Source organism: Gymnogyps californianus, chromosome Z (genome assembly GCF_018139145.2).
Source record: "Gymnogyps californianus isolate 813 chromosome Z, ASM1813914v2, whole genome shotgun sequence".
NCBI lineage: Eukaryota > Metazoa > Chordata > Aves > Accipitriformes > Cathartidae > Gymnogyps > Gymnogyps californianus.
The window spans coordinates 13,329,232-13,343,345 of NC_059500.1; the positions used below are offsets into that span (position 1 = coordinate 13,329,232).

Consider the following 14,114-nt stretch of genomic DNA (forward strand, 5'->3'; position numbering starts at 1 on the left):
AAAGTTGAATTTCTTGTTAAAACAATTAGTAATGCCTCACTAAATTTGGTCCAGAAAACACTGCAACTAAAACACTTTGGATCATTTGTAACTAGCAATTCATTTTTAGGAAAGCTGTTGAATTTTCTTTTCCTAAATAGATCATGATTTTCACCATTCATTTGTTATTCATAAATAACTTCTAACTCGGGAGCTGACAGTAAGTTGGGACTGCTGTCAGGTTTTGTTTGCCTGTTTCTAATGAGAACTTATTTCATTATTCTGTATTAGAATTCTCTGTTTCTCTAAGATGTAAGTTCAGATACCAGTGCCTAGGTAATGTGGCAAACGCTCAATAGATTCCCATGCATGTGCTTAGTATCATGCAGGAAAAGTCTTGCTGAAATCAATTGGATAGCACTTACGAAGGAATGAAAACACATGGCAGAGGCTCAGAGCATAAACACTAGAAGTGTACAGGGGATGGAAATTCCATTCTGCAAAGAATTGTGAGTTTTCAATAGTTGTCTTATTTCCAATCAGAAATAAAACATTAAAATGTCAGAATTCTCAAGGAAATAAAATTCTGGGAGAGAGGTTGACTTGGATTGATAGAAATGTCTTCATTTTTACTCAAATTTTCTTCCTTTAATTTTACATCACGTAACATAACACAAAGATTTTGATTTTTAATTAAAATGCCATTGTGAAATGAAAGTACTAAAATGTTCTTTCCTCAAATATTGCAAGAATACTACCCTTTTCCCCCCCTCAGATCTTACAAAATAATATTGTGGAGGTACTAACACAGTTTCAGCCTCATACAAACTTTGATGTAGCATCTACCTGCTTGTTTTTTACAGCTCTATTACATATATAATATAACAGAAAATTAGTTCATAATTTTTTCTCTGCTTTCTGATCCTATCTCTGTGTATTCCTTTGCCACCAAATTTCAGCCACAGACTCCAAATTTGTTTTCTGCAACCACTGGTATGAACCCAAGTATTGACAGTCTTCTAAAAAGGAACCAAAACAAAAGAGGCATGACTATAGATAAATGGCAGGGTTTTTATGAATAAGTTGTCTAACAGTTCATACTAACTTGTGTATGTGTTCCTTAAACAAATATTTCCTGTGAAATACATGCGACTTCAACAGAAATGGAACCTGTGCAAAAGGAGAGCTGACTAGGAGCATGAATGGCTCTTCAAGGATTCCTTCCAGCTGAGGCTCAGGTGGGTCTTTCTGTCAGAAAGGTCCCACTCACCTTGCTAGGGAGGCAGGTGGCAGCAGAACCGGGCTCCCAGGAGCTGAACAAAAGCAAGATGCAGGATGGACTTACCCAAGAAGAACTTGCACAGGAGGAACTCTAAGGCTAAACAGCCTCAAAAACAGAAAAAGAAAAGGGGCTGGTGAAAATCGATGCCTCATTCCCCTGGGTCCTCTGAAAGGGAAAGTACAAAGGTCTAACATTTGCACTCAGATGAAGAGCTGAATAGTTTGGAAGTTAACCTTACCTAATTTTAGAAGAGTTTCTGTAATTTTTTTGCCATACGACATATCAATGGCAGTATGGCATAAAAACTCAGAGCTAAAAATGGCCAGAAAACCTGAATTTGTCCTCAAAAAACTTCACAGCTTTCCCTTGGAATTTTCCAACTAAATGAAAGGAAGCGTCCTTAACTTCTAACTTGTTTCAAAGTAATGTTGCAATTAAAATTATCATTTCACTGGTTTCAAAAAGTACTATTTCTTGAGATTTTGTTGTCCCTTCCCCAATTATCTTCTGATCTTTTTTTCCACTAGTAATGATAAGGAAAAGGCAAAAATTTTGTGAAAATCCCTCTATCTACTACTTTCTTCTCTTTCTTAAATCATGAACTATAAACAAATGTACAAAAATACTTTTCTGTTTAAGCAGGAAAATGAATTTCAGTTTCCCAACTGGAAAACTGAAAAATATCACCGATCTAGACAGTTCCTCCCACAGAATCTTTATTTTAATTAAGCCACATTTTCAGATGAGAATATTTTGGTAAAAGTACCATTGGGAGTGAATATGTTTTTTTCTTTTGTTCTTAGTGCAAGACAACACTCTCAGTATTTATAGAGAGCATGGTGAACTAACACAAGCACAGACCTACTCTATCTTACCACATCTCCCCCAGACCCTGCATGACCACGGTCTCCTGAACTACCTTGACTGTTCTGCATCATAAAGCTTAAACAGAAAAGAATTGAGTCACTCAGGGTATTTTTTTGCCAATGATAGCTTGTTCCCTACGATACATTTTCCAGTCTGCTTTAAAAACGTCTCAAGGGATGAAGGAACTTGGGAAAGTGTTTTACAGCCAGTTGTAGCTCCTAGTTAGGAAGTGTTTCCAGTTACTCAGCTCCAGTTACTCCAGAGTGTGTGCTCTAAATGTCAAAATCTGAGTCAGGGTCATGCTGTAAACCATTCTCAGCTTTCGGCCCAGAGACCAGATAGAGACAATAACTGCTGCTATTTATCCCATACTTCTGTCCTGTTCTGTTTTCAGCCTCATTCCACCCGGTGGCATTAACTGTTACAGCAAATAAGGGAGAGCATGTGAATATTTCCTTCATCAGAATGGCAGCAAAAGAGGAAGATGCAGTGATCTACAAAAATGGTAATTAACCTTTCTCTCTTGTCTTTTGTCTTCCTGCTGTCATTGTCTAAGCCAAGTACCACGTACCTGTTTTCAAGTCATTGCTAATGATGCCCATGCTGTGCAACTGGAGCAGACGTAACTCCTCATGCATTTAATGTTCCCTAAAGGAGCGATTTGCCATATCTAATGTATTGAGCTGACCTGTTTCTCTTCCACCAGAATGCCAAATCCTCTGTTTATACCTTTGCTTTGTTTCTCATTTTTCTTTTTGAAAGAAAAGATATCCCCTTCTATATCCCCTCATATATTTGGCTGGCTGATTTTAGCATCTTTTTTTTTTTTTTTTTTTTTTGCTGTGCCACTGCGCAGGCCTAGTTACTGCATCTTTCTTTACATTTCTACTGCTTTTCAAGTGCATCCCTTTCATTCCTCAGATGGCTTTTAGAGGCCATTTAGCTTCTGTGATGCTCTTCAGGCTAACAAATTAAGCACTAGTAATCTGCTATTACAAAGGCAAAACTGTCAACAAAATCCAATCCTTATTTCATTCAACTACAAAAATTAGTCAGGTTGTAAAATTTACGACACCAACTTTTCTAGCTAACATGGCACCTAAATCACATGTAACTCACTGTTCAGCTGTGTGTTGCTACTGCATGACATTTGGAAATATGTGCAGTTTGCTATCTACCTCCTGTAGAAATGTAGCAAAATACTGGTCACTAAAACTCACAGTGCCTTCATACTTAATCAGAATGTTAGACCTCAACAAATTATAGTTATGGAAAGCACACGTAATGTACTGGTCCATCTTTGTCTACTGATAGTCTAGCTTACAGTGAGGTACCAGGATATAGGGAGTAAATAGAGCAGAATGAGGTGAGGAAGTGTCAGCACACTGCAAAAGAACGCATGCAGTGGGTCAGCCTCAACCCCAGTTACTGAATACTTGGAGCACTTCTCTACAGGCTGGAAGAGAAAAATAACCAAAAGGTGTCTTTTAAAAAGGCAATATGCAAAGCAGAATTTCTTAAAGACCTGTTCCTTCGCTCTTCAGAGATTCAGCTATGGCAGTGCCCAGTGGAAAAGTTTGCCATCGCTCGTCCTTTCAGCGTCTCCAGGGAAATTTTGTGATCTCCTGTCAGGATTTTCTCATACATGAACCAGCTGATATGTCAGAGCAGGAGTGCTTACATCATGGTGCTGCCTTAGCTGGGATTCCAACTGGAAATCTGGCAAAAAGCCTCAAATTAACCATGACTCTGGACAGTAGGTCAAGTTGTCTACTTCAGGTTGCAGCTGAAATAGCATCCCTGAGGATTCCTGATACAGCAGCTGGCAAAGAAGGGAAAATACTTGTCCCGTTATATTTAACTGCTGCAGTCTTTCACTTCAGTCATATAAAGTACCACCTCCCCCTTGCAGACCCTCACAGAGGCTGTCTAGAGAATGAAACTGGTTTCTGCTAAAAAGGATTGCTTTAAGACATTGGCGTAACACATGCCATCTTGGAAAACAAGCCACAAAAATTGAATATTGCTAACAGACTGTGAGCATAAGGCTTTCTTAATACCTTGCTGCCAAGTTTGTTTTGCAGCTTGTAACTCAAAAAATATGCAAAAAAAGCAGTTTCAGAACTCATTCCTTTCATTCTTTGCTCTTTTTCTTTGGCCCTGTTTTCTTGAAGAACTGTTATATGTTGTCATAGACTAAACTGACCCAAGATCTTTCTGCTGTTTTGGTTATGATCCTCAGCAAAGTATTACGTTTCTAGGTTGCCTGAAATTTGACTACAGTGAAATTGATAGTATGTATGATCACAGACGGTAAAGGTCCTGCCTGACACTATTTACCTTCTAAATTATTTCAGCAAAGTGAAAAAAGTTGTTTCATTATCAGTGTAACAGTAAGGGGATGTAGAAAGTAAGGGCATTTGATTTGCAGGCGTATCATCTGGTTAATGGTCACCCAGTATAAAAGACTAAGACAAGAAACAAGAGGAGTAATAAATAAACACACACACAAGCCCTAAGGAGGAGCAGATGACAGAGAAAAGATCAAAGGGCAGAGATCTCCATCTTCTGAGGGCCACTGAGGGAACAACACAAAGCCCGGAGCAACTTCAGCCAGAGCTTTGTAGGTATAAGCAGCAGGGAGCAGGATTATCATGGGTCTCAGGGGGAAAGAGCAAACTTGTTATGGCATGATTGAGGGGGACTGTGAGCATCTGTGAAATAATGGGATATTTAGAGACAGAGCCAAACAGGAGAAAGGAAGGGCTCAAAGTGAACAGGAAAGGAACAAGCATGGGAAAATGGGTCAGGAAGCAGGTAAAAGGTGCCACTGGTCTGGCCAAGCTCTGCACTACAGTTGGTCCAATCTTATTAAATTCCTTAATTATTCTTCAACGTAAGAGTGCTCTCTACCTGGTACGCATATGTGTAATCTGCTAGTGACCTTCAGGCCAGACTAGAAGGCACAACAGGTTTGATTCCTAGTAACTGGAGACACATGCCAGGCGTCAAAGGGGCTTGTATGTCTGGGGCCAGCAACTGGAGAGACTAAGTGTCTAAGGCCAGTTACATCAGGGACCCACTCGCGTGTGCGTGCGTGCGTGTGTGTGACACTAGTGAACTTCAAGCCAGGCTAACCAGTGAGTAGGATAAGAGGTTTGAGAGCCAGCTATTAGAGAGAATGTAGGTCCAGGCCAGATAAGACCCAGTTTTGGGTGTGTGAGTGTATGAGATCTGCCAGCAAGCCTGACTAGCTGGCAAGTGAAAATAGGATCAGGCTGCCTGGGTTGTTCATGTGTATCTGTCTCATGTGCACATGTAGTACCTGCAAAGGCACAGTTCTGCTGTGTGGGTCTGTTGGTGGCTGGCTTTGTTGGTACAGTGTGTGTCAGCATGTGCATATATGTTTTGGTGGCAGCTGGCTGGACCTGGCATTAGCCGACTGCAGCAGCCTTGCTCTAACAGATGCGAGTGGAAGGACTCCCAGGGGTCCTGAAGTCCACTGGATGCAGCTTCTCTTTGACAGCAACCACTGTTCAGATGTTGTTACTTGGTGATCCAGAGGGATGGGAGAAGACCAAATAATATTGCCTTACTTAGCAAGCACGTATGACCAACTACAGCAAACCTAGAATAACATAGATAAGCTCCCTTGGTGAAAAAAAATAGAAGAGACAGAAACATGTTAAGTCTGGGAAGAAAAGATAAAGCTGTGCTGTGTTCTTCCTGCTTTGGCCTGCTAAGTAAATCTTTGTGCTACTCAGATTAAATAGAACCTGGCGGGCATTTGCTATTTGACTCCTTCCAGCCACACTAGACTCCTTACAGATCGTCACCCCTCCCTTCAGGAACGGCCAGGAAACAAAATGAACACTTTTAACCACTAGACTCCTAGCAATATTCCTGTAAAGGAATGCTGAATGCAAAGTTGCTTGTCCCATTCATCTGCTAAATCTCCTCAAGAGCTAGCTTCCTTTTTACTTGCACCTCTCCAATTATCAAAAACTAGTATAGCTAAAGAGCTGTCAGAAAATTCATAACTAATAAATAGATTCTGCTGCTTAGCTCATCCCAGCTGTCCTTCCTCAGTAACCAATGCAAACTCACTTCTGTCTGCAGAGGGTGAGTGACTTCTGTCTGTTCTATCTGTGTGCTCCTTCCCCAGGTTCCTTCATCCACTCTGTGCCCAGGCATGAAGTGCCGGGGGAGCTGGAAGTCTCCTATCCTCAAGTTCAACCACAGGACGCAGGGGTTTACTCTGCCAGATATATAGGAGGAAACCTCTTTACTTCTGCTTACACAAGGCTTATTGTAAGACGTAAGTTCCATTAATGTGTGCTGATGATTAATTGTTTAAAGTCATAATGAATCTGAAATGAAACTTATACTGTGCCCAAATAAGGGCCAAAATCTTTCTTGGCATAAGCTGCCATCAGATTATGTCAGAAGAAATTTTTTCCCAAGGATCTTTGGTACAAGCTGATACTGATTTAAGCAGCTGAGAGAGAAAAAAAATTCAGATTTAAGTTCAATTCATCTTAGCTATTGCCAGGACAGCTAGCTCTTTTGTCAGCGTCTCAGCTTTTCAAACACCAAGTAAGTATGAAGAAAGAAGGTGGCACTGGGTCTCCCATGAATATGAGATGTGGGTCTGAGCACAAAACAGGAATTTTCAAATGTCTGTGTTCTCTATGGTGGGCTATATCCAAACCCTATTTATCCTAAGGTTTATCATCTTTAGCATACACTATTGTAATTTCACAAACTACCCCAGCCTTAGTTAGCTCTTAAAGTTCACTTCCCAGTGGATGACAGGACCAGTTTACAATGCAGGTGGATATTTTCCATTAAGTATTCCACATGTCTTGTAGCTCATGCTGCTATCTCCATTTTCATCATATATAAAGAAAATTATATTCTATTAACTTGCACAGACATATAAAACTGATATGTAAAAATAAATAGCTGTTCAAATATCTTACATTATGCAGAAAATGTTTCTGATGGTAAAACGTATTTTACTTGCTAACATCCACAGGATACTTCCAGGAGTCGCAAATGAATCAATATAATGCCCAGATTTGGATTTTGAAGCTATTGCCACCTTACTAAATAAAATGGTCCAAGATCTGTTCTCTAGTGCCAAGCCGCACAGCAGAAGACTTACCCATAAATTCTGCCCCCTGCCTTGAAACAGGCTTTTCTCTTGCCCCTTGGGCAAACTTGCCCCATTGGGAAAACTGCCGGGGCATAGTGTGGGAGAGCGGTAGGGAGCACACTAACCATAAAGAGAATGGATGATTACATGCCACTGCTCAAACACGTCCTGTCTTTCTTTGAATTAGCATTATACACACTGACAGATAATTTTTGGCAAAGCTTTTTTTTTAAGTATCCACACGTAAGAATTTCATTCCAGGAGAAGCAGGAGATAGAGCTCCAAGTGCCACATTGATTCATTAGATGCTTGCTGAAATCTGAAAAAGCTGATCCAAGTCTGGAAAAACTCTCACTGGCAGGATTAATGCTAGTAGTATCTTTTTAAATTATGAAGTGGGAAAGAAAATCATGGCAGGCATTAAAACAACTGATTGCTCTTAGTCCCATTATTCCAGAAACAGGTCACCAGTTGATTGATCCTTGTTGTAAAAACCCAGTGAAGACAGTAAAGATACAACAGATGTGAACCCTGTCTAATGAACTTTCAAGAAAAATATTGTTACAGAAAAAAAACCATGACTTGCCAAATGCTAGCACAATGCCAGTGATGCCAAGCTTGGTCCTGCTGGCTTACTACCACTACAGCCAGCTCCAGGTAAAGCCTGGAGGTCTCGGATCCCTGCTACAAGAATAGAAATCTTAAATATAACTTATTTGTCAACTTCCAAACTTACTCTTACAAACTAAAAAAATCTATCTCTGGTTTCAAAAAAGGAAGACTTTTTCAGTTCCTTCCTTGAAGACGTTATGTAGTATTACTGCCTACTATGCAGCAGTTCTGATCCAGAAACAGAGGCACTTCCACAATGAAAAAAGTGATTCCTTACATTAGGTCAGTTCGCTGGAGTTTTGGGGGGTCCATATGGATCATACTTTTATGTATTTTACTGTTTGTCTTAATTAAAAAGAATTTTACTACTTGATTTGTTACTGAATGAGAAGACAACAAATATGTCATTATATTTTTCCATAAAAGGATGTGAAGCTCAGAAATGGGGCCCTTCCTGTAGCTCCCACTGCCCTTCCTGCACGAACAATGGCATTTGTCATGAAGATACTGGGGAATGCATCTGTCCTCCAGGTTTTATGGGAAAAACATGTGAGAAAGGTAAGCAAATATTATTTTCACAGATTGCTTATTAATTTGTTCTCAGTAGCAGAAGTTGGCAGATTATTGAGGGAAGTATCAAATGGAATAGCCTTGTTTTACTCTTTATAGCTACAGCATTTACAGTTGGTGCTGGAGACAGGACAGCGTTGGGTAAGATGAACCCTGAATTAGTAAGGCTGTTCTTGTAGTTGTGATTTAACTTCTCCCTCTCTTCTCCTAGTAGATTATATTGCTAGGGAAGATGAATGTTTCCAACTCTTCTTGATTAATATGCACTTGGACAGTGTGCTAGATAATCTCATCTAGGCTCCTTTTCCCACGAGAGGCTAGACCAGATGATCTTTTGAGGTTGTTTCCAACCTGGGCTGTTCTATGATTCCCCTGAAATCAGTACGCTCGAAGCTACTGACTGACTGTTAAATGCATGGTAGAATAGGAGATCTTAAGGATACACTGGCACTGAGAAATGAAGCACTGTGTTAGAGATTCCCTGGCTATGTCTGAACAAGCTGCTAACGTGCTCACAGGGTGATTTGTCTCTGTAGGGGCATATCAGCGGTGTATGTCCGTTTGTGCATATCTGCATCTGTGACAATTAGTTTGGATTCCGGAAGAATTACAGCAGACATCACATTGCTCTGATCTCTCCAAACAACTTTTGGGTTCAATGCTAAATACGTATCCTAATATTTTGACTGAATTGCAGTGCTGCAAATACTAGAGCTAAGCTATTGAAATAGTTGACATCTGAACCACTCTAATGTAGCACTGATCTTATCAGAAAAGAAAAACCTTGAGCTTGGCAGTTTCATATGCACTGACCTCTAAGAAGAATATTTGGTTTTCATGGCACTATTTGTCCATTTTATATTAGAAAGGCTTATAAAGAGGATTTACTGCTGAAGCTCTGTCCCCACATATGCAAAGCAATGGGTGCTTTGCTGATGGATCCTCACATGGGAGAAAGTGAAGTTTGTTTCTGCTGCCTGAACTTAACCATTAGTGCAGCCTTGGCTTAAGTTGTTATGGATGTTAATATATCTGGTATCTGAATGGTAAAAATGCTATTTTTTATTTTAAATCATGTTTTCTGTTGTCTAAAGTTGTATCATTAGAAGCATTAGCTCTTTTCTGGATTTAATGCTGTTGGGCTATTCATTCCCTATCTCCCTTCAATAGCTTGTGGAGCCAACACATTTGGCAAAACATGTGAAGAGAGCTGTAAAGAAAACTATGGCTGCAGAAACTATATGTTCTGTCTACCAGATCCGTATGGTTGTTCTTGTGCCACAGGATGGATGGGACTGGAATGTGATAAAGGTATAGTAAAAGATATGAGGAATGGTGGAGTCCTTAGCGTGCTGCACATAGGAAATCTAGAAGGGAACTAACAGAGGAGAGTAAAAGACAGGATTTTTTACATTTTGTAAGAGAGGGATAATAATATTTACCCATCTCAGAGGACCATGTCAGATTCTAAGAAGGACATAGTAAAGTTGAAAACTATTCAAATTATTCTGCAAAATGAACTGACATTCTACTGAGACATTAAAAATCCTCTAACAGCTACAGTCCTGCTGTATTTCTACAAGTCAAACTGAGCAATTTGCTGCCAAACATATATCCATTGCTGAGCAATACTGAGCGTAATCAGCCTTGTTCATTTCAATTAGTCTGCAATCTCTTTGGGACATGAAGCACATCTTCCTTTATGAATATGTGCCATCTTGTTCAATGGTGACATAACTCTGATGAAGCCTTTGGACATTACCACAGGGTAAGCAAAAAAACAGTGGAGATTGAAGAAGCTGCCACATGGACATCTAGTCTACAAATGACAGGCATGGATACAAATGTTCTCTATGTTTTTGACGTCAGTGTGTTCTCAGGATGCTCTGTGGATGATTTAGTGCTAATACATACAGTTTCAAACTCAACCCAACTGAGGGAACTGAACCACACTGGATAATTGATGCATGAGATTGAAAACTAATGGAAGACATTTTCTAGTACCTTTACTCTAACTGGAAACACATGTACTTGCAGAATGCAAACCTGGTTTTTATGGATCGGATTGCAAACTCAAATGTAATTGTCACAATCGAGGGACATGCGACAGATTTAAGGGCTGCATCTGCTCCCTCGGATGGCATGGTCTGCAATGTGAAAAAGAAGGTAAAGCAAGGTAACACGGTAGTAAATGGCTTTTCCCAGTGTAACTGAAACGGATCTTCATGCTGGTACAGCATTACCCTTCCAGGCTGGTACCCTTACTCTGTCAATTACATTCCAGGGGCCCGGACACTTCTGTACATCTTCATTGCAATACAGTGTTTGTAAGCCTCTGCCCCGTATACTGCATTTAGCAGGCTGTTATGCTACCATTTAATAAGATTTTGCTTCCATTAGAGGTAGATTTTCAGACCTTACTCCATAGGATTTGACACTGACCTTAATATCAAATACTGAAAGAAGCTGCACATCCTACCTGCATGATCAGCTTTTGGATAGGCTCATAGTACTTTACCATTACCAACCTCTTATTCACCTGCATACACTCCTATACCATGTGCCTCATGATCTGAAATTGATGACTGAGACACCAAGACAACCCCAGAGTTTAAAACAGCTCTGTCTCTCTGAGAGAGAGTTAAGCTTGCAAAGCTGAACGTATCTCATCAGGAATCTCTCTGGATTCAGGCAAGGTTCGCAGGCAGTATTTTATAAGATGCACTCAGCATCTATTATTTCTGCTTGATAAATAAAGTGACAAATCCACTGTTAACTTGTAAAAGCTTTCAAGTGCGAAAACAAGCAGAGAAATAAGACTGTGATCCAACCAGTCAAACCATGGTGTTGTGATCCGACTGCTCTTATAAACAGACAAAATGGAGAGCAAACAGATACTGTACATTCAGTACAAAATGTGTGCATGATTTTGCCATAGCTAGACCGTCTGTGCTTAGAATGTCAGCAAGAAAGAGAGGAGAAGGGAGGGGAAAAGAAAGAAGAGTGGACAAAGGGCTTTTTCCTTCTCACATGATATTTACACTGATATAACAGTGCTGACTTTGGTAAGTGTGATCCTTGCATATGCCCACATGAGTGAAGGGAGAACGAGACACCTACGCTGCCTATGTTCATTGTGCACCTAACCTGTTTTGGTGCTGCCTTTTTAAAGTTCTGTTTGAAGGCTGATATTAAAATACTATATATATTTTCTGTAGGTTCAGCAGATCTTTCACCTCAGATAGAAAATTTACTAGATCCTGTAGAACTCAATTCTGGTGTCGAGTTCAAGCCTTTTTGTATAGCAACTGGGATGCCACTTCCTAAATCTGAAGAATTTAAACTTTTGAAGCAAGATGGAACTGTCCTAAGGGTAGGCTCCTGATTAATTGCTTCCTCTTATTTCTGATGTTTATATTGACTTTATCTGTAGTTAATGCACACTATGGTTTTCAAGCATAATGTGAAATTTTGATATCCTGAGATACCTCATGAACTCACGAGCCCATATGAAACTATGGAATTGACCATTGTAGACCCTTTCTATTGATATCACTAAACTCTAGATGAGTTCCTAAACTGTGAGAAAGTGTCATGGGAATATTCCTAAATGCCCACATTTTTCAGGCCCTGTACATCTTTTGTCATTTCAGCCTGCCCTAATTGTTACCAGTAATCGCTCTGAAGCCATGTTTACAATTAATCGAATCCAGCCCCGTGATACAGGAACCTGGGTCTGCAGTGTGCAGACAGTAGCGGGAATGGCAGAGAAACCATTTCAAGTTATAGTCAAAGGTAAAAGCATGAATCTCTTCAAATGTCTTTGCCTCTCTACTTTTAAGGGCAGCTTTCTACTGTAACATGGCAGAGCTTTCTGTTCTCTGCATGGCAGGAAAATGTCTGAATAAATATCTACAGTCAGAATATGAACAGAAACCCTTTATAAGCAATATACTAATCATGTATATTGAAAAAATAAGTATGATGGTAAGGATTAGAAGAAAACTCAAGGTTTATTTTGAAAGATCTAAACTGTCAGCTTTAGGGTGTAAACCCTTGTCTACTTTGTAAGAGTTTTGAAGAACATCTCCCATTTTCCTGTAGATCTAGGAGATACCAGAGGTTTACTGATATAGGGAATTAAAAGGCTGGTTTAATACTTGCATTCTTGCTCAGTTCCTCCTGTGCCACAGTATGCCCCAAGGCTGACAGACAGTGGACATAATTTTCTCGTAATTGATATCAATGCTAAGTTACATCTTGGAGATGGACCTGTTGTGTCAACAAAACTCCTGTACAAGCCAGCAAAACGTTATCAGTCCTGGATGTCTGTGGAAGGTAAGAAGATGTTCTTTAATTCCCTTAGACACAAACTTCAGCTGCATGCTGAAACATAATGTGGTGTCTGCTCTTGACTAGACTCAAAAGACTCTACAACACATAAAGGTTAAAGCTTTTATAACTGGATGCGTGACTCTTTGTATATCACTGTATAATGTTAATGTGGATGTGGTACACCAACAGTAGTCAAAAGTGTATATTCAATTTTCAGTAACCAAAGGGTTCCCTCCTCTTTCCTTAAGATAAACAGTACTCAGTGTTGGGCCCAGCTGTTGAAAACTCCCATGTAAATAGCAGGTTTTCAAAAGTAGTGAGCAGTATGGAGACATCCTGGAGCATCCACCATCTTCCTTCATGTCTATTGTGCCCTCTGGTGAGACAAATATCTTACCTAAATATTTATCAGGAATAGTATGGGCAAAACGAAGACTGCTTGTGAGTTAGATGACCCCTTCCAGCCCTGTTTTAATGTTTTATGCAAGGCCTAAAATATTATAGGAAACATTACAGGAACTTTAACAAGTAACCAACAACTGTTGTTACTCATTCAAGATAACCCAAGATCTGCATACACAATGCACACTGCCTAAGCAACCAGTCTTGTTCTGTCCTGAAGGAAGGGCAGATGGAAACATACCTTGGGCTGGGTTGGAGCTCAACTTAAAAATAAGTATTTTATATTTCTAAATAGTTTGTCTTAGTGAATCAGGAACAAAAGAAGAGCCTGAGTATCTTACCTTCCATGGTTAGTGGCTCAGGAATATTTTCCAAACCTTTTCTTCCTTAACATTTTTCAGCATGGGCTATGGCTTTACTTTCTCCCTTTGTTGTCAGTAAAAGGCACAACTAAAAGACTGGACAATCTGGAACCAAAAACAGAATATCAGTTCTGTGTTCAGCTGAGTCGGCAAGGGGAAGGTGGGGAAGGCCATCCTGGACCACAGGCTAGCTTCACAACAGCTGCGCTTGGTAAGTAAGTCATCATCTTGGCTTTTCACAAAAGGGCTGTTTCAGCTGTTTTTCTTTGTGGTCTGTTCCCTGATCTCTGCCAGAGCACTTTCATTTGAGCAAAGAAGGCTGGACCTGAAAACCATGTAGAGTCTTTCAAAATAATCTCAGGCAAAGAAAAAAAAAAGAAGAAAAAAAAAAAACACACAGAGGTGAAGAAAACCAGAAAAAGGTAGAGCTATTATTCTCCCTGATTTACAGATGGGGGATCTGGGAAAGGAAAATTTACATATTTTGGCTGGCTATGCAGCAGAGTTGGAGATACAAATCACTTCTTTTGCATGCCAGTCCTTCCTC

At 39.9% G+C, this 14,114-nt stretch overlaps 1 protein-coding gene across 1 annotated transcript in view; it reads left to right on the top strand.

Moving 5' to 3' along the window:
* Window positions 1-14,114, top strand: part of TEK (TEK receptor tyrosine kinase) — a 41,745-nt gene that overhangs the window by 15,502 nt on the left and 12,129 nt on the right. The window contains exons 3-11 of the mRNA XM_050913304.1: window positions 2,523-2,633; window positions 6,294-6,446; window positions 8,325-8,456; window positions 9,639-9,779; window positions 10,506-10,634; window positions 11,687-11,841; window positions 12,122-12,263; window positions 12,645-12,806; window positions 13,644-13,778. Of these exons, the coding sequence (XP_050769261.1) occupies window positions 2,523-2,633; window positions 6,294-6,446; window positions 8,325-8,456; window positions 9,639-9,779; window positions 10,506-10,634; window positions 11,687-11,841; window positions 12,122-12,263; window positions 12,645-12,806; window positions 13,644-13,778 (1,260 nt within the window). The remainder of the gene's footprint in view (window positions 1-2,522; window positions 2,634-6,293; window positions 6,447-8,324; window positions 8,457-9,638; window positions 9,780-10,505; window positions 10,635-11,686; window positions 11,842-12,121; window positions 12,264-12,644; window positions 12,807-13,643; window positions 13,779-14,114) is intronic.